The following is a 20802-nucleotide window of genomic DNA, read 5'->3' as shown; positions in this document are numbered from 1 at the left end:
ACTACTACTACTACTACATCATCATCATCATTACCACAACAACAACAACAACAACAACAACAACAACAACAACAACAACAGCAACTACTACTACTACTACTACTACTATTATAATATATAAAATAATACGAAAGAAAAAAAATAAACCCCATTTCCGCCGCATTGACAGACAAGTCTTGCTATATCATTCTCGTTGAAACTCGTTCCTTACCGGTTAATTACTCGTCAGAATTAAGCAACTCTAAAACGGCTATCGGGGATCTGGCTAAGAGCTGTAAGACCAAATAAATTACAGCTCTCGACTCGGGTGGAAATTTGTTTGGACCAAGATCATTAATGGGGCTAATAGAGTACAAAATAATGAGTCTTGAAGTAAAGTGAACAGCTAATAAACTGCAGTGCCACCACATCGCGTATTTTTCCTCTAATACATTATACGTGTTAGACAAGCTATGTATGAATATGTGACTATACAGGCAATGAACTGAAACCATATATTTATTGGAGAGAAAGTCAATCCCAAGAAAAACCAATGATACCCCACAAAAAAGGGGTAAGAAATCATCCATGTGTTTTGTCAAGACGCGAAGGAAAGAAACACATGGCAACCAGACCACGTGCTGAAGGTAAAGGTGTGCGAGTCGTGAGAGAGAGAGAAAAGAGAAGAGAGAGGGAGGGAGGTAGAGAGAAAAGAGAGATAAAGAGAGAGCCAGTCAGGTAGTCGCTAGTGGGTCACGCTGGAGCTAAGACCTTCCCTCAGCTCCTCGCTCTCCCACAAGGACGTGTATGTGTACGGATATTGAGTGCCGTGTTGTGATTGCTGCCAAGAATATTATCGTTTGCTAGAGGCTACTTAACTTACGAGAGGGGGAAAATGCCACTTGACTCCTCATTTACCTCGCAGCGCCTCCATACAGCAAGGTGACTCCACACGACACCCAGACACAGGTAAGAGTGAGTTAATTAAGTATGAAGTGATGGTGCTTAGTGTGGCAGTATGGCGTGTTTTTTCTTGCAAGTATTACGTCATTGTGCTTGCATCAGAGGTGACATTTTAACTCTTTCCTCTTATTTGATTATTTGATGTTGTTTTCCTTATTGCCAGTATGGATATCAAACAGGAGAGCCTATAACTGTAACGCGTTTTACTTCAGGATACGATCGAAGAGAATGTGAATTACCAAAAGAACTTGAACGTTTTTGTTTGTTTACTTGTTTGTCATTGTGGGTGAGTTTACGTGTTAGGGTGAAGAATGTGTTGGAAAACGAGGAGAGTGGTAAAGAGGAGGTGGAAAGCAGAGAATGTGTTGGGGGATTAGGAGGTGGTGGAGGAGGAGTGAAAGTGTAAGTTTTCTCTCTCTCTCTCTCTCTCTCTCTCTCTCTCTCTCTCTCTCTCTCTCTCTCTCTCTCTCTCTCTCTCTCTCTCTTAGAACAAACTTTTGTGATCTAGTGCTTGAGTGTAAGTTCTCTCTCACACACACACACACACACACACACTCCACTCCACGTACCACCCCCATCCACCCTTCCACACTTCTCTGATACGCATTGCATTGTAGGCTATAACATATTATTATTATTATTATTATTATTATTATTACACAGTAGTACAGTGGATAGCACACTCGCCTTAATCGAGAGGTCCCGGGTTTGATTCCCGGGACGGATGGGCAGTCTCCTTTCATGAGTGTCCTCTGTCCACTCAGAGCTGAATGGGTATCGGCCATCGGGTATCAGACGGGGTTGTGACCCGCCTCCCGAGGGTGTGGGTGCGAGGCCTTGGTGGGTGCCCGTCCGTTACGTGTGAGCTCCACACTCTCGGAAAAAAAGTTCACTCGGTGACTCGTGATCGCCAGCCAGTACTGACGATCACGAGTCACACGTGTGGTCAGACCATGGTGAAGTAACACAGCAGCAACAGTTCTTTAGGGTGCTCGACTCACACACACCTCGCGGCCCTCGAAGTCCCGTGGAGGAGGTCAGAGCGAGCTACGAGAGCGGTAGCGTCCGGTGATCTTCTCGAAGTCCCGAGGACCCGTACGCTGAGGTGTCAGCGGGCCTTCACCTGTGCCACAGCAACACTGTGGAATGCCTTCAAGGGCCGAAGTGGACCCCTCAGGCTTGAGCACACAGCGCGTCAAGACAGCTGCCCACCTGTGGTGTCGCGCTCGCCCCCCCTTAAGTGACAGTGTCTAGGAACAATACGGACTTATAGGGGGGCCACTCCCACACTAATAAAGAACAGACTACTGGGGTAGCTTTGGAATATAGGTGCCCTTATGGAAGAGGGCTCCTTTAGCTAGTGTTTGAAAAAAAAAAGAGGTCCCTGGTTCGATTACCGGGCGGAGTGGAAACAGATGGAAAGGGTTGCATTTGTGTCCTTATCCACCCATCAGTGAGTGGATACTGGGTTGTTTCGCCCAACGGGGTGGTCGTCTGGCTCCACCAAAAGGCGAGGAACCCAAAGGTGAAATGTCCAAGACACAAGAGCTTGAATAGCCCCATGACACACACACACACACACACACACACACACACACACACACACACACACACACACGTCTGATATATTTTAGCTATGAATGACAATTACCAAAATGAGAAAAAAAGGGGCGATTAACATTAATTAATATTATTTCAGAGGACACTCAGAATATATATATATATATATATATATATATATATATATATATATATATATATATATATATATATATATATATAAGAAAAATATGATATATATATATATATATATATATATATATATATATATATATATATATATATATATATATATATATATATATATATATATATATATATATATATATATATAAGAAAAAATATGAGAAAATTTCCGCACCATCCTGCTCAGGGGAATGGAAATGTCCTTTGGGCATGGGATGTTGGTAAAACACAAGCTCTAATCGTAAGGATGAGGACTTCCTCCAGTATTTCAATATACTTTTTGGCTGATGAGCTGTCACTCCACTACGGTAACTCCCGCAGGCCATAAGCCCACGCCCCCACAGCCATCCCCGGGACGAAACACTACTGCGCCCACAACGTCTTCTTTCGAATGCTTTCGAAGATATCAGGTGCGTAGCTTGTGCCACGTTCTCGCCACTGCCTCGGAGCAGTCTCTGTAGAGTAAAAAAAACTTCTCGTCTGTAAATATGACGGTTTTAAGAGAAATCGACAAACCCAAGACGAGCTTCTCGACATAAACTAAAGCCTCCTTCCCTCCCTCATCTAATTTTCATACCTCTAAATTTTTTCCTACTCCGCCCCCCCCTCCCCCCCCCTCTCTCTCTCTCTCTCTCTCTCTCTCTCTCTCTCTCTCTCTCTCTCTCTCTCTCTCTCTCTCTCTCTCTCTCTGAGCCTCTTGGTATGACTCTCAACACCTCGGAACATGTGTCGCTGCATATAGTCAGCTTTCACGCCGCCCTGTCACATGATGCTTTTTTTGTTGGATAAACTTTATAATTTATTTGTCCATTTATTTCAAACACTGGAATATAACGGTGAACTAAAAATTAAGATACTTGGCCTATATATTTTGTTTGCTTTTTTCGAGCAGAATTTTTGTCCACGCCACTTTTTCATCATCAATACATTGGTCGCCATTTTTTAATGAAACCTTAAAATATATATATATATATATATATATATATATATATATATATATATATATATATATATATATATATATATATATATTAAATAGACAAAAATTAAAGAGAAAATAAACTATTTAGCTCTAGATCAAGATTTTTATTTTTTTTTTACTAAGGATTGGTATTTTTTGTCAAGGATCAATTTTTACTGTTGTTCAGTAAACTATTGTTGATATGTCATCTTTCGTCAATAATAATAATAATAATAATAATAATAATAATAATAATAATGACAATAGTGACCCTCTTTTTCCCCAGACTCATGGAGAAATCAGTGACATGACAGAAAAAAAGCAAAAAATGGAAAAATGTTTGAAATGTACCTTAATCAGGGAAGGAAGGAGCGATGACACACACACACACACACACACACACACACACACAGCGTTGCGCTGCGCTGCCTGGCTTCACGGTCTGACAGGGCGGCAGTTCGAGCCCGCTCAGGCCGTATTCTTTCCGTTGACTAGGAGTGGTTACTGTCCCCCCTTGAGCAAGGGGGATGGGGTGTGTGGTGTGTGAGGTCCTGGCAGTACCCAGAGATCGACGACAAAGAGCACTTGCTCATGTCGGGAGGGTACCTGCTGGCGATTACGAGTCCAACACGTGATCAGGCCGTGGTGGTAAATTACACACACACACACACACACACACACACACACACACACACGCACACACTGGATGCATGGTCGCCTGTGCCTGTGCCGCACACAGCGAGGGCTTATTTAATCAACAAAGGCAATTAGTGACCTGACTGAGGTCCCGCTGCCGATTCAGCAGCGGGACCTCCCTCAGATCAATATTTGCTGACCCCACTCATTTGAGATAGGCATTCGGCAGCCAAGAACACGCTACACATCTCCAGTCTCTCTCTCCTTTGGTACAGCCTCCCATCTATAAAAAATAAATAAAATAAAAATATAAATAAATAGATAAAAATAAAGCACCGCTCCGCTATGTAGTTCAGTGATAAAGCTCTGCGCTGCCAGGCTTCACACACACACACACACACACACACACACACACACACACACACACACAGTTCCTCAGACCCGACAATGGCTATGTAGGCAACTGTCAGTTTTTCTATATAACAATGAATACAAAAGTCATGTGAATTGCACCCCTCTGGTTGATTTATTCTACGAACCTTGCGAACTATCATTTTTAAGTCACCTCTCTCACTCAGGATTCACAGACTTGGCGACTCGTTATATATCTAGGCAAAAGTTAAGAAGCGCGCAAAGGTGAATAGAGATGAAAATGATAGGTTTGAGGTTTGCGCGGACTGCATATTTCTGATCCTTCAAGGGTAGCCTATGTGAATATAGAAACGCTCGAATGCAGTTCCAAAATTAACCATATTATATTACGGAAAATACACCCATTGTAATTCCCACACAAATTTACCTCGTCGTTGTAGAGTGGGCGCCATGTACATACCCTTAGAGAGAAGATAAATATGTCAATAAACTAGAGGTGCAACTCTGAAAAACAATGGAGGAGGGCGTCGGGTGCGGGAGTTTTAGTTGCTGGTGCGGGTCAACATGGGCCAGAGGTAAGCTGAAGAGGGTAGCCGCCTTTCTTTTCCATTTTTTTTATTTGTTATCATTATCATTATCTTATAGAAGGGAGGCTGTAACAAGGGATAAAGAGAACTTGGATCTGTGTAGCGTATTCTTGTTTGCCGAATTCCGATATCTCAGGTGGGAGCGGTCAGCAATTATTGATCTGAGGGAGGTCCCGCTGCTGAAACGATAGCGGACCCTCAGTCAGATCACTAATTCTTTCCTTAACCTCTCGCTGGGTGCGGCACAGGACCCGTGTGTGTGTGTGTGTGCGTGTGTGTGTGTGTGTGTGTGTGTGTTGTGAAAGCCCTGACTTTGTCCCAGTTTAGCAAAGTTGCGTATACTGGACACCACTGGACAACCTTGAACTAACGGGGCCGGTGTGTGTGTGTGTGTGTGTGTGTGTGTGTGTGTGTGTGAGAGAGAGAGAGAGAGAGAGAGAGAGAGAGAGAGAGAGAGAGAGAGATTCATAAATACGGCTAAATTGTAAGACCTTAAACTTTCTGAGTAATTAGTGCCAAGATTTTTGTGTCCATCCGTCGGCGTTTATTTCTTTGAGCCTCTTATCTTAATGTCGGTTCATCCCACCAACCCTTCCTTATCTTCCTTATCTTTCCCTCCTCGATCCAAGTTTCCTCCCTTTTCTCCAACATATCAGATTTATTTGTTTGATTCAAGTATTTCTCTATGCCACAACCCCTTCCTTCCTTCCTGTCTTTTCATCTCTTCCCTAATGCCTGCCCTGTATGGTTTCCTTTTATTTTTCTCATCTACGCCACGACCCCTTCCTTCCTTCCTTCCTTTTTATCTCTTCCCTAATGGCTGCCTTGTATGTCTTTCTTTTTATTCTTATCTTGCCTCTGCCCAGTTATTATGGGTCCTATAAGCATCCAACACACTGTATTTAATTTATCCTTCCTGCTTTCGTCTTTCATTTTCCCTCGTTTCCCTCTTTCTGTTCCATATTTCTAACCAGGCTTTCTGTGCTATGGTGGTCTAATCACTAATCTAAGGGTCCGAATTCCGGGCTGGGCAGTTAGCGTGCAGCCCATGGAATTATTGAGTGGAGGGGACCAAGGGACGCCCACGTAACTCATGACTGGGGCAAGTTGATCGATCCTGCCAAGAGTTACTTTAGAATGGGATGGGTAACTGCGTGGGGGGAGGGACCGTCAGGGGTGGAGGCGGTGGGTGAGTGAAGCGATGCACCCCCTGGCGTATGCTCCCCGTTAGTTAGGGTTAGTCGTTATATGAGTATCCGGGAATATCTTGCTTGTCTCGTTTTGACTTTCTTTCTCATCCCATGTCTTTCTCGTTCATGCCGGTTGTGTTCATCACTAACTTTCTCTGCCTCATCCCTTCCTTGGCTTTTCTTCCTTCTTTACCTTTTACTTTATCTATCTTCAAACTTTCTTTCTCATCCCGTCTTTCTTCTTTATGTCGGTTGTGTTCATTTCTAACTTTCTCTGCCTCATCCCTTCCTTGGCTTTCCTTCCTTCTTCTCCTTTTACTTTATCTATCTTCAAACTTTCTTTCTCATCCCGTCTTTCTTGTTTATGTCGGTTGTGTTCATCTCTCTAACTTTCTCTGCCTCATCCCTTCCTTGGCTTTTCTTCCTTCTTTTCCTCTTACTTTATCTATCTTCAATGTCGCAACCTTATTTGTCTTTTACCTCTCACTTCTTGTTTCTTCTCATCTCCTTTATTCCTTCAGTGTTTCATCCTGTCTCCTATATACACGGTTCGCATAGGCTTTAGATTTTTTTTCTCCTCCTTCCTTCCTCAAGGGCAAAACACAAAAAACAGTAACAAAAGAGCTCGCTATTCCTTTCCTATCTCATCCTGATTGTGTTGTCACTTTTCAGCGCACGTAAATGTTACCTGTTTCCTGTCAGGTCAGTAGCTTGGAGGGTGAGTACAATAGTCTGGTCAGGGAGATTAAACTTGGTCAGCAACAGTTTATACCTCACAGGGAAGTCAGGTCAGGTCAACTCGCGATGGATGACAGGCTAAAATCTGAAATAGGAAGGAAAAGAGGATTATATGTTAGAATCAAGAGGGGGGGAAACTCACCTAAGGGACAGTTACAACGATTTAACTAGAACAGTAAAGAAAAACACGCGTATAGCAAAACGTAATTATGAGATTAGAATTGCCAGGGAAGCAAAGACCAATCCGAAGGGTTTCTTTCAGCTCTATAAGACCAAGGTTAGGGATAAGATAGGGCCGCTTAAGGGGAGCGTCTGGGGGGGTATTTTTGATGAATATTTTTAATTCCTCGAAATTCACTTTATGGGCTCATCATACCAGGGATACAATGGGGTGTCACGTGGCGAGGTTAGTTTTTTAAAATTTAAATCCTCGCGCGGTCTGGTGGCCCTTTAAATATCTGGTAGTGTTGCCATACAGAGCGCTTTACGCGCCAAAATATGCATACATGAATCAGTGCTTTTATGTCCGTAATTTTTGCAATAGAGGATATTTTTTTACACAGGGTTAGAGTTACATTGACATTCATTACCAATACATTGTCATCGGAGAGCAGAATCGATGGGCGATCGATAAATTTAGTTTTCCTTCGTTTTCTCAAAACAGGGTCACACGCGCATTTATTTGATATTTCTAAGTTATTTATGGACCTAGCACAAACATAAAGATAGCGTTGGAAAGAGAAAAAAATTAGCTATAAATGCTAGTGATCAGAATCTGGATAAACATCATCAAAATTTTTATATAAATTTTCTAAGTTTAAACTTTGAAGAAACAAAACAAACAAAAAAAACAAAAAAAAATGGAAAAGTAATCTCTAGGAATACACTTATTTTGTATGCCCGTTCCAGTGGTGTTTTTATTTTTGAGCTATCTAAACTCTAAATATGCTTTTTTTCAATTTCAAAATTTTGAAATTTTTGAAAAAAATTCATAAATTTTTTTTTCAACAAATCTTCACCAAAACTGTACATGATGTTCCTACTCAAGGTACACATCACCTGTGAGAAAATGGTGATCCTCTGATAATATCTTAGAACATGGCAGACGCTCCCCTTAAGTAGGGAGAATCACTGATTGATAGAGATGAGGAAACGAGTGAGGCGTTAAACAGATATTTCTTAACTGTATTTACCAAAGAAAGATTAGATGATATACCTTAGGGAGAACAGATCTACATGGGAGAAGAGATAGAAAGATTAACCGACATCAACGTAAGTAGGGAGGTCGTAATTAAACAGATAGACAGACTCAAAGTTACTAAGGCGCCAGGGCCAGATGAACTTTTCCCCAGGGTATTAAAGGAATGTAAAATTGAAATCAGTGGGCTGCTAACAAAAGTTTTTAGGAAGTCACTAGACACAGGGGTGGTGCCTGTTTCGTGGAGGCAGGCACACGTTATTCCAATATTTAAGAAGGGTGACAAATCTTGCATGCAAAACTTTAGGCCGATTAGTTTGACGTCAGTTATAAGTAAAATGCTTGAGTCAATAATAGTAGATAGTATTAGGGACCATATTGACAGACATACTTTAATTCATGACTCACAGCATGGGTTTATTAAAGGAAAGTCGTGTCTCACTAATCTTTCATCCTTTTACAATAGAGTATACGAGGCAGCTGACAATGATGAGAGTTACGATGTAGTTTATCTTGATTTTAGTAAGGCCTTCGATAAGGTACCTTACCAGAGACTGTTAAATAAAGTAAGGGCTCATGGAATAGAAGGGAAGGTATTTGATTGGATTAAGAACATAAGAACATAAGAACGTAGGAGTCTGCAAGAGGCCGGTAGGCCTGTACAAGGCAGCTCCTTTGAACCTAAGCTCCCGTGTATCTAACCCCACCTAATATCGCTGTTCATGAATTTATCTAATCTATTTTTGAGTGACAATTGTATTGGTACTCATCACATGACTGCTAAGCCTATTCCACTCATCCACCACTCTGTTAGTAAACCAATTTTTACCTATGTCCCTGTTGAATCTGAATTTATCCAGTTTAAACCCATTACTTCGTGTCCTACCCGGTTCTCTTACCAACAAAACCTTATGAATATCCCCCTTATTAAAGCCCTTCATCCATTTATAAACCTCGATCATGTCTCCACGCACCCTTCGCCTTTCTGGAGAATGCAAGTTTAACTGTTTGAGTCTTTCCTCGTATGGCAAGTTTTTCAACCCCTGAATCATCTTAGTCATCCTCCTCTGCACCGATTTTAACATTTTGATATCCATTCTATAATAAGGTGACCAGAACTGAACCGCATAGTCAAGATGATGTCTAACTAATGCTAAATATAGTTTGAGGAAGACTTCGGCGCTTCTGTTGCTTACGCTCCTAGAAATAAATCCCAGTACCCTGTTTGCTCGATTTCTAGCTTGAATGCATTGTGCCCTTGGACGGAGATCAGAGCTCACTAAGACCCCTAAATCCCTCTCGCACCCAAACCTGCTTATGAGAGTGTCATTTAAGCAATAGTTATGTAGGTTCCTACCTACACTCAGAATACTGCCATTTATCCGCCCAGTCATACAATCTATTTAGTTCATCCTGGAGAATACTAGCGTCCTGATCCGACTCAATTACTCTACTGATCTTGGTATCATCTGCAAACTTACTGACATCACTACTAATTCCTAATTCCTAACTAAGGCGTGGATTTGCGACAGGAAACAGAGGGTTACCATTAACGGTAAAAAATCCGAATGGGGTAATGTTACCAGTGGGGTTTCTCAAGGTTCAGTTTTAGGCTCTCTTTTATTCATTATCTATATATACATCAATGACATAGACAATGTGATAACTAGTGACATAGGTAAAATTGCAGATGACACCAACATAGGACGCACTATTAGGACAAGGGAGGATGCTAGAGCACTGCAGGAGGATCTCAACAAACTGTCAGCTTGGTCAGAGAAATGGCAGATGAATTTTAACATCACCAAGTGTAGCGTACTAAGTGTAGGAACACGCAACCCATTACACGGGTATAGTTTAGACTCCACAGCGATAGACAGAGCAGAGTGTGAAAGGGATTTGGGAGTGTTAGTGAACTCTGACCTAAAACTAAGGAAGCAATGTATTAGTGCGAGGAATAGGGCTAACAGGATATTAGGCTTTATTAACAGGACGGTAACCAACAAAAGTGCAGAGGTCTTCCTCAGATTCTATTTAGCGTTAGTTAGGCCACACTTAGATTATGCTGTTCAGTTTTGGTGCCCACACTACAGAATGGACATCAACTTGCTAGAATCAGTTCAGAGTAGGATGACCTAGATGATTCAGGGGCTTATAATATAGGAACCTCCCATATCAAAATCGGCTGAAACATCTCAATTTATCCTTATATCATATCCTGTTCCCTTCAAGCTGTATAACTGACCTTGACTTCTTTTCCTGTCCCTAGCTGGTTTCATTTTCCTTCTTCAAAGTCTGTCTCTTTATATATGTGTATATATGTGTATATATATATATATATATATATATATATATATATATATATATATATATGTGTATATATGTATATATATATATATATATATATACATATATATATTCAGATCATGGAGGGTTTGCAATACTATCCATCTCTTCTGTCTACTTTTTACATCATGAACGTTGACATTTTCTTTCCCTTGTCGGTTCCATTTTCCTTATTCACAGTTTTTTTTTTTCAACCCGGTAGCAGCGGGGATCACGTTTCTTAATGGTCCCTCTAAGCGATAAAAATGAAAAAAAATCATCACTCGTACATACCATTTCATAATATATATCAAAGAATTTGTGATTAGTTTATGCATCATCTATTTTGGGGTTTATATCATGGTACAAATTTGGCCCATCGCTGCTACCGGGTTAATTCAGATCAAGGAAGGTTTGCAAAACTATCCATCTCTGCTTTTTACATCATTCCTTTTTTTATCTCCTCAGTCCATCAGATCTTTCAATATTTTTACTCATTTTTCCTTTTCAGCTGCATCCCTCTTCCCCGAGCCAAACGTTTATCATATATAACTCTGCTTTTCCTTTCTTTGAAGAATATGAATCTTAGGTCATTCCATCGGCGAAAGGGCGTGTGTGTTGGCCCTTATCTTTGACCCAAGAATCACTGTGTCGCCCCGTAATACATTTGACATGGTGACCCACAACATTTGACAAGTGTTACTTTTTTCTAGAAAAGATAGTAACGAGCTCGGAATTTATCCTTGACTTGTATTTGGCATTGTTAATGTCACTTGACTGTTCTGTTCAGTTTTGGTTACCTTGTTGAATATAAAAAGTCCAACTTATCCGAGGGTAAGAAAAAATTGTATCAGCTTGATCTGCATTCTTAAAAGTGGAATAGATTGCGTAGTGACTTTACTGAAGCCTTTAATTAAATGAGTCATTAAATGAGAGGGGTGGGGGGGAGGGGTAAATGGACTATTGATAAAGTACTGTTACTTAAAAAAAATATATCAATGGGTAGCTAAAAGTCATGTTTAATTCAGGAGACAGGTGGCAAAACCTGATCTGATAATTTGGGTACTTGGTGAATATTACAAATAAAGCAGCTGTCACACAGAAGTTAGATTTGTGGCTGGGGAAGACGGAGTGATTAACTATAAAAAGAATATGTAGTTCAAAGGAGTTGCCATGAGTAGGCTGAGTGACGTCTTGTAGTTTCCTGAGATGGAATGGCGGAAATATCAAACAACCTTCACAAACTAAAAACACTTATCATTTCAGGGCAGAAGACGGAGACGAGGGAGAGAAGGTGGAAGGGGCGAAGCAAGAAGAAGAAAAAGAAATATCAATACGGAGGCAGCCACGGCGTTCCAGAGGGTAAAATGGATGAAGACAGGCCGCGACGTATGGCCGTGCTGGTACTTCTGTGTGGGGTGTTCCTAGTGACATCTTGGATCGAGGACTTCAGCAGGATGGCGGCGGGTGGAGCAGCAGACACGGCAGCAGGGAAGGGCGTGGCGGCGGGAGCAGGGGGGAAGGTAAGGTGTAGGGGGACTGCTTGGAGTGTCTGCTTGATTTACTTTGCCTTGGTTTGCTTAGTTTTGTTTTGTGTGGGAGAAATGTGTGTGTGTGTGTGTGTGTGTGTGTGTGTGTGTGTGTGTGTGTGTGTGTGCAAGTCATTCTTTTTTGTCAGTATTTTCCCAGTTTATGCCGGTCTCTCTCTCTCTCTCTCTCTCTCTCTCTCTCTCTCTCTCTCTCTCTCTCTCTCTCTCTCTCTCTCTCTCTCTCTCTCTCTCTCTCTCTCTCTCTCTCTCTCACACACACACAAAAGACACCTGTTGCAGACGTGTCCATTAATCGACAGTCAGGATCAGACGGTCATCGCTCACACACACACACACACACACACACACACACACACGTCCTACTGTCACAAGCTCGCTCACATTGCATTTCACATAACCTTGTATTCTTACTCTTTACACACACACACACACACACACACACGGTTAACTCATAAGAACCTCGTTTCTCGTATACATACACATGGAATCATAGCCGGAGGGATATTTAAAAAGACAGTTTTTTTTTTTTCATACAGGTTGCGAACATTGGAATCTATTTAGCTGTAGCGTGGAACCTTTACCTTACAGAAGCGTAGATAAAACAGTGAAAAAGTAGCCGCATGTTGCTGTCACGAGGGAGATCAAGGTATATATATATAAAAAAAAAAAAGGGAAAAAAATCAAGCCCTAAAAATGGCGAAAAATATTTGTCACCAACTTTGGAACATAAAAAAACCCTCCTCTTTTTTTTTATTTACTTTTGTTTAATTTTATTTATATTTTTGTATATATTTTTCCGTCGAGGGATATCAAAGTTAAAAAAAAATCAAGCCGTAAAGAAATATAAGGAAACATTGCAGCCACCAATCTTTTTATTTTATATTTAGTTAATTTTTTGTTTGTTTTATGACAAGATATGATAAAAAGTTCCCTCGGGTTATACGATTCGATTCCTTTGGATAAAAAAACGCTGAAGTGCTACACGACTCTGTGCCAGGAAAAAAATAGCCTTAACAAAAAGTAACCAATGGAAAGTTGCCACAGGGAGGACGCAGCAAGAAACGTTTGAAAAACAAGAGTAAAAAAAAAGTTGCAAGAAACCTCACTTTCCAAACCGAGTAGCCAGCCGACTGTGTGTGTGTGTGTGTGTGTGTGTCTCGCGGTGTTGGCAGCGAACTCACAACGAAGCACAACTTGATGTTATGTTTATGTATGATGATTACTGAGAAAAATCGGGATAATATGTGTGATTTGGTGCAATCATGATTGGCGCCGGTGAAGAAAAATATGTAAGAACACACACACACACACACACACACACACACACACACACACTCCACATCTTTTCTTCCCTGTCCACTCACTCACGTAGCCTCGACCATATCACGCATTTTCACTCTCGCTCTCTCTCGCACCGCACGGTGCAGGATTTATTTTAGCACCCGCAGATCTGTCAGTAGAGGACCCACCCCCGCCCCGTCCCAGCAATATCTACCTGTGTTCTTCCCTTCAGTATGCTTATGGTATTACTCGGTGGTATTAACAAATGAACGTTAATGTTGTTCTATTAAAAAGTGTATAAAGCTACACCATGATATCAACCAACTCATGAATTAAGTACTAAGAAATGAGCTTATTTAAAAGTTTGAACTGTGGAATATATTCGCCTGATTATCATTAGACACATGTAATTACTACTACTACTACTGGTTATAATACTACTGTCTTCACTAAGCCAAGGGGAATTGATACAGATGATAAAATTAATAGAGAAGATCTGTATATATGGGACGGGAGAACAACTCTAGAGGATATGAAAAGAAGCTGAAAATAACAAGATGCTTAAAGGATACCAAGAAATACGGCTGTCCTACTAGATGCACTGAACACAATTACATCCTGGATGAGGAGGTTGTGTAGCTGAGAAGAAAAAAAAAGAAACAATTGAGACTCGAGAGACGTGACCCCACGATCGTAATTCATTTCCTGTAAATCACAACTAGATAAACACACACACACACACACACACACACACACACACACACACACACACACACACACACACACACACACACACACACACGTGATGACGCAGTTTATTCGTTTTCCTTTTACAATGACGATTATGTTTAGTGACCGTGCCGGGAGACAAATCCTGGCTACCTAAGGAGTGGCACAGTGGTAGTAGTGGTAGTGGTGGTAGTAGAAGTAGTAGTAGTAGTAGTAGTAGGGTTATTATTATTATCATTATTATTATTACTGTATATTTTTTACATTTCTTATTCTCTATTTTATGGAGGATCAATTTTACGGGCATTTTTTTCACATATTTTATTCAGCTTTTTGTCCTTGTTTTGATACTCTTTTTCTTAGTCCCTGTAGTTGTCTTTGTAAACCGCCATAATTATTTTTTCTCTTAGTTGTTACCTTGATTTTTTTTCCTCAGATGAGCGGGAGGAAGGTGGCGAGGCCTCTAGAGGACGTGGAGGGAGGAAAGGAGAGGAAAGGAGCAGGAGGCAGGAAGGGAGACTACACCGCCGCTCACGAGGAGGAGGAGGAGGACGAGGAGAGCGATATGCCGGACTACATCAAGAAGTTCAAAGACAAGTCACGTGAGTGTTTCGGTTTCATGTTTTTTATGAACTTTTTATTTTTCAGAAAGTTTCGCCTCGTTTCGGTGCCACTGAATATTATTGTGCTTCATCAACTTTCTTCAAGAGCAGTCATAATTGATGCCTTGGCGTGTGCCGTTGGAATAGTGGATTGGAATAAGTCAAGGTAGTTAACTGACCTCACTTTTTGACCTCTTGTTCTATTGTTGTCACTGATTTTCCCGTTGTCCTTGAGCTGCTTCCTTTACCGTAAAAAAGAAAAGTCACAGCAGGCAAGGACATGTGCAGAGGAAATGAGTCACCTAATGATATGTGATGTAACTGAATGGGGTGGTGGGAATCCTGAGGTGCACGGGACACAGTGAGAGCAAAAGGTGTCGTTTATGGAGTTTTGGAGTGGTGAAACATGAATCATTGAGGTGGTTCGAATATGTCGTGAGGATGCAGAATGGTGACTTTGTAATGTGGGTCTACGAGAGTTAAGTAGGAGGGTGATATAGGGTTGACAGAGTGAAGGAATACATTGATAGAGGTGGGAATATGTGGTGTTGATTTTGCGAAGAGGAAGTGTATAAATAGAAAACACTGGATATTTATTCGCTTGTCTGCCCTTCAAGAATTCACAAAGGGAACAAGGCGCCAGGGTTATAAATGGAGAGGTAAACGACCTTTCTTAAGTGTTTCATGCAGTTACCTTTTCTCGCATTGCTGTAGTCCATTGTATTATTGTTTCGTTATCCCCCCCACCCCCCCGTAAATACATGATACTTATGAACCAACCACCTTCAAGCCCCACCACACATTTCCCACTAATGCTACCACCACCACCACCACCACCACCACCACCAACAACAACAACAACAACACAGTGACTCCCAGCGGCCATGTTACGTTCCTACCAGACAAAAACAAAAGCCTTCGTCATCACTTCGGAGTCTGGGCTAATCATCAATACCCCTCACGATACCAAAGATTTTATGGTATGGTTAGGTTAGGTTAGGTTATGGTTGCGTTGAGTTAGGTTAGGTAAGTGTAGGTTAGGTTAGGTTAATGTAGGTTAGGTTAGGTTGCGTTGGGTTAGGTAAGGTTAGTGTAGGTTAGGTTAGGTTAATGTAGGTTAGGTTAGGTTGCGTTGGGTTAGGTTAGTTAGGTTTGGCTTGGGTTAGGTTAGGTTTAGGTTAGGTTTTCAAGATCTTTAACGACACTGCCCGACGGCCTCTGAATCAACCTATACAGAAGAAACAGACAGCTAACACCTTCCCCTTCCCTCCAGGCCTGTACGTGCGCACCTCCCTCCAGCTGGACCTGTACTCGTGTCTGCCTCGCTTCATCTGTGAGCTCCACGCGCAGGCCCCCGGCGCCGACCTCACAGACTTCGAGAAGGACGTGCTCAATCTGTTCAGGTGTGTGTGTGTTTAGGGGTTGTAATTGTAAGTGAGTTGTAATAATGGTGATATTTAAGTGGTTATAGTAGCATCATTAGTAGCAGTAGTAGTATGTCATTCATATGCCTCAAAGGGTAACTGCTGCTTCTCGTCCTTTTTCACGTAATTATTTGAACCATCTGGGTGACACTGGTATCTGCTCAGCTGTGTGGTTCAGGGTCATATGTCACGCGGGTTAGGTAGTACAACAGTTTGCTTGCACGCACCACGTTGATCATTCGGCAGGAGTCACGTAACTGCTTCTGTGCATGACTCATGTTGACTGGCTGGCAGGAAGCACGTGAGATTTACAGAACACACGGTCATTTGCCGGGAATCACGAGGGATAGATGTCATGTGAGTGTGTGTTACATGTCTTTGTTGTGTTTGTTGCGCGTTATCCTGAGAGAGGTTGTAGAAATCAACACGTGGGCCATAAACAGGCGGGTGTCGCGTGGGGGCCATGGACGTGTCACGTGAGTGTGCTGCCAGGTGTTGTGCGAGTTTACACATTTATTGAGTGCGTGATTGATTCTTGGGTTGATTGCTTTTTATTTGCAAATGTATATGCATTCTTTAGCGAGAATAGTACACGAACGTATGTGTAATAACTTGTCTCCGATGCAGTATTCTGTTTCATAGAGCCACGTAGGTTAGCTGGCAAAAATTTCCTGCGTTTGCTGCAAGGATTCAATATTTTATTTTTATTTTTTTTATTTGAACGATTTGGACCCATTAGCATCTACCACAAGAGTTTGCTGTTGGGCTACACACAAGCAGGAGAACTTACTCACATGCCACACACATTAGCAGGTTTTAGCTGGTTTGGCAGCTTAAGCCACGGGGCTTGGAGGAAACTTGAGTTTTTTCTTTGGAAATTGTCAGCATGACATGTAAGGTATGACTGGCATGAACACGTATGCAACACACACACACACACACACACACACACACACACACACACACACACGTGGTCATGGATATGTAGGTGTTAAAACCTTCATTCCCATGACGACGTGTGTGTTTCCTCCAAACAACGCGCGTGGCGCACTTCGACAAAGTCACATTGTCGTATTTTATAAGAAACATGGTGCATATGTGATTGAATATACGCCCTACCTGAAGTCTACAGACTACCTAACTGGTATACACGCAGCGTCCGGCATGAATGATGAGTTGGTTAGCTACATAAAGGCCCCGCATGGACTGTCGGCAGTATGAACACGTATGACTTGTGTTTACAAGCGGCGCGTGAGGTTTGGGGGCAACAATAACCTAATGTTTATAGTAACATACGACACTCCCGACCAATGATTATAGAGTATCATCTCTAGACTCCTTGCTCCCAACAGTGGCTACCCAACCCGAAGAGGTGGTGCTTACCCTCTGACGTTCCCTGTGGTTGTGGCAGGACGAACGCAATGACTTTAGGTGTCTGACAGCTGTCACATAACTAGACGCAGCCCTCCAGATAATAGTCCTCTCTAAAAGAACACACAGCTGGCCCCTTCCTTATCTATGCATACATCAAACATTCCCGCCTTGCCCTTAGCTCAAAATCATAACTGGAGACATAATATTTATTCCATCTCTCACAAACTGCTTGCTCTCGTTTAGGCGCTCTACATCGTCTCTATACCAGTTCTCTCCCTCCCAGATGTCAACTATATACAAGAGCCTTGTCCGTCCATGTATGCAGCATGCATCATGCATGGGCCTCGTCCGCCCCTGCATGGGGTATGCATCCCATACGCTGGGGCGATCCACCCACACTGCCAGCTCTCCTAGACTAGAGTCGAAAAGCTATCACTCGTCTATTTATTTCCTTTAAATGCCTTGGCATCAGCGCTGCTGCTTGCAATACATTCTTTTATTGCGATTCCATGTTCACGGCGCTTCTGAACTTGCCGTTGCTGCGCTGCACAAGATAGGCTCTAGCCATACTCATATAAGACGTTTGTTTACAGGAATCACCCGAATTGATAACGTTATTTTTACTATCAAAGAAAAAGAAAGTTTAATTATTTGCCCCGTTTAAATGTTTACCACATGATTTTTTTTTTTTTTTTACATGCACCATACAGCGTTTGTTTAGGCGTGACGTTGTTTGCAGTAAGCACATGGAATACACCTTATATCACGTATAAGTTTATTCGATCACTTACGGTGCTGCCTCGCGTCGCTTGCTGGCAGAGAACGCATCCGCCTAGCTCGGGGCTCGTAAAAAGTCATTAAAAAAAAAATCGAATAAAACACGGTCTTCCTGCTTCCTTGTACCTATATATCTGCTCCTGTTTAGCATCCAAATATCACGGATAATGTTGTTGAGAGCACTGCACTTTGCCGTCTCAAGTGGGCCAGGATAGATAAATTTATTCATGACGATATCTTGCTCCAAATCGATTACGTAGGTGCCATTTTGTGAGACAACGCAAAACAAGGCGGGTCAGCTCAGACTGCACCAGCCAAACTTAACAATATTTGAAGTGACCAAGGGTGGCTGCATCCTGGACGCTTTTATTTACAAGAAGCACTGAGTTGCCATTAATACAATACTTGGACTGTCTAAATCAACCAGGTATCCTTTCTCTCCAGGAACCACGTGGTGCTTGAAGGGCCCAGCTCCCCCGCCTACTCCTACCAGATAGCCGCCCACATGGGACAGCTGTGGGCGGGCGTGGAGCCGTCCCCCTGCCACTCCATGTATCCGTCCTGCCCCCTCTCCCGCACCCTGCTCATAGACCTACTGAGGAACATTAAGACCTCAAGAAGAATGTTTTATTAAGAGAGAGAGAGAGAGAGAGAGAGAGAGAGAGAGAGAGAGAGAGAGAGAGAGAGAGAGAATAATAGGTTAGTCTTTCGTGTGTGTGTGTGTGTGTGTGTGTGTGTGTGTGTTTCCGTTGCGGCCTCAGGTGATATAAGTGAGCTTACCAAACTAGTCGTAAGGTAACACACCTGAGCAACAGGGCGTACTGACAGCGTGCCTTTGGTAATGCCTTAAAGGAACTATGCATTTTTTTCTATATATAATCAATATGTATACTTCATATTTCTGTCATTTTTCTGTTATTCAAGGTTTATGGGTCAGATATTATACTCAGTATTTTTTAGATATTTTTGGCTTTTTAAAACTCAGCTCAGTATATTGGTAAATTTTGAGCCACGAGACCACAAACCTTAACACTTTTTATGTAATCTGTCGATTTTTTTGTATTTAAATGTACTGAAAACGTCATATATTATAATCAGCATTGTAGAAACTTACTGACCTCTTAAAATGCTACTTAATATATATGTAAGCTTCTGAGCCACAGAACTGTACATTTTAACACTGAAGATATAATTTTCTGAATACGAATTGTTTTCCAAATTTGATTGAATATATCCACATCATCTTCTGTTACAGAAACTGCTCTAGGCAGTTTCTGAGCCGAGAGAACAAATTTTAACATGAAATATTTAATTGTTGAATAGCCTTCTTTTTCTTTAAGTAAACTTTTATTTATCAGTACGTCATTTTGTGCCTTTACAAATAGTGAGACTTTAATAAGAAGCCAAATAGTCATCATTCCAATATACTTATAATGTGATACGCTTAGCTTGTGTGTGTATATGAGATTTTTAATGGCTGTAGGAAGGAATTCTTATATAACAGAGTTCAGTTCATTGTCTTATCCTTGTGTGTGTGTGTGTGTGTGTGTGTGTGTGTGTGTGTGTGTGTGTGTGTGTGTGAGAGAGAGAGAGAGAGAGAGAGAGAGAGAGAGAGAGATGATTGTAGCGCCATGTGTAAACTGATATTTATATATTTTTGTACCAGCCATTGTTACATCCTGTTAGAGTGTGTTGTTTTAATTAAGAAAATGTGGAAAGGAATACTCAAAAATACACAAAATGATAAATAAAATGGAAAAACAATAAATGGGTACTGAACGAAGTTGTTTGTATTTCCTAAACGAATACTATTTGTAGTATTTCAAGAGAGAATACCGCAACAATAGTGGAGGAAAGTTGACCGTTTGGTTCTCTCTTGAAAGCGCTCAGCTCACCTAAAGTAAATAAAATTCCTGAACTTAATGCAAATAATAAACAACTAAAAGGAAACCCAAAGCGAGATCCTCAATCCTCGCATCGCCCATTTAAAGGACACTCCGGAATGACAGATTTACTATTGATTGGAAGTGGCAAATCCCATACCAGTTCATAAAAACAGCGGGAAATTAAGGCTCGTTATTTCAACATAGTGATTGGTAAGCTATTTGAGAACATAGTCATTTATGAAACAGATGCACAACACGGATTCCGAAAGAAAAGATCCAATCTGTTCACCTACGTTGTTGCAGGAAGATGGAGTAAGTTTTCACGACTGATTAAAAACAAACTCGACCGCCACCTCCTCAACCTTAATCAACATTCACTGGGGCAAAAAAACGCTAAGTCTTAGTGGCCATTTGATGTAGTACCGCTTAGGTTTAGGGTCATTAGTATAGGCTGTACCATAGGGCCTCTGTAGTCTAAATATCT

At 41.5% G+C, this 20802-nt stretch overlaps 1 protein-coding gene across 1 annotated transcript; it reads left to right on the top strand.

The window, feature by feature from the left end:
- Positions 1–626: 626 nt before the first annotated feature.
- On the top strand, positions 627–20211 carry LOC126983543 (uncharacterized). Its single transcript, XM_050836310.1, has 5 exons — positions 627–948; positions 11962–12218; positions 14692–14857; positions 16131–16260; positions 18877–20211. Exons 2-5 carry the CDS (start codon positions 12063–12065, stop codon positions 19064–19066), a joined length of 642 nt encoding a protein of 213 aa, XP_050692267.1. The 5' UTR covers positions 627–948; positions 11962–12062; the 3' UTR covers positions 19067–20211.
- Positions 20212–20802: the final 591 nt, after the last annotated feature.

The sequence above is a fragment of the Eriocheir sinensis genome, chromosome 54 (assembly GCF_024679095.1).
Source record: "Eriocheir sinensis breed Jianghai 21 chromosome 54, ASM2467909v1, whole genome shotgun sequence".
Lineage (NCBI taxonomy): Eukaryota > Metazoa > Arthropoda > Malacostraca > Decapoda > Varunidae > Eriocheir > Eriocheir sinensis.
Note: the sequence above shows the minus strand (reverse complement) of the source record. Positions and strands in the feature narration are given on the sequence as shown.

What these genes read in the sequence shown, in the direction of transcription:
- LOC126983543 (XM_050836310.1), top strand. Translation starts at nt 12,063, where the DNA reads ATGGATGAAGACAGGCCGCGACGTATGGCCGTGCTGGTACTTCTGTGT. An exon ending in CGGCGGGAGCAGGGGGGAAG is followed by an intron (nt 12,219 to 14,691) that starts GTAAGGTGTAGG and finishes TTTTTTCCTCAG; the next exon opens with ATGAGCGGGAGGAAGGTGGC. An exon ending in GAAGTTCAAAGACAAGTCAC is followed by an intron (nt 14,858 to 16,130) that starts GTGAGTGTTTCG and finishes CCTTCCCTCCAG; the next exon opens with GCCTGTACGTGCGCACCTCC.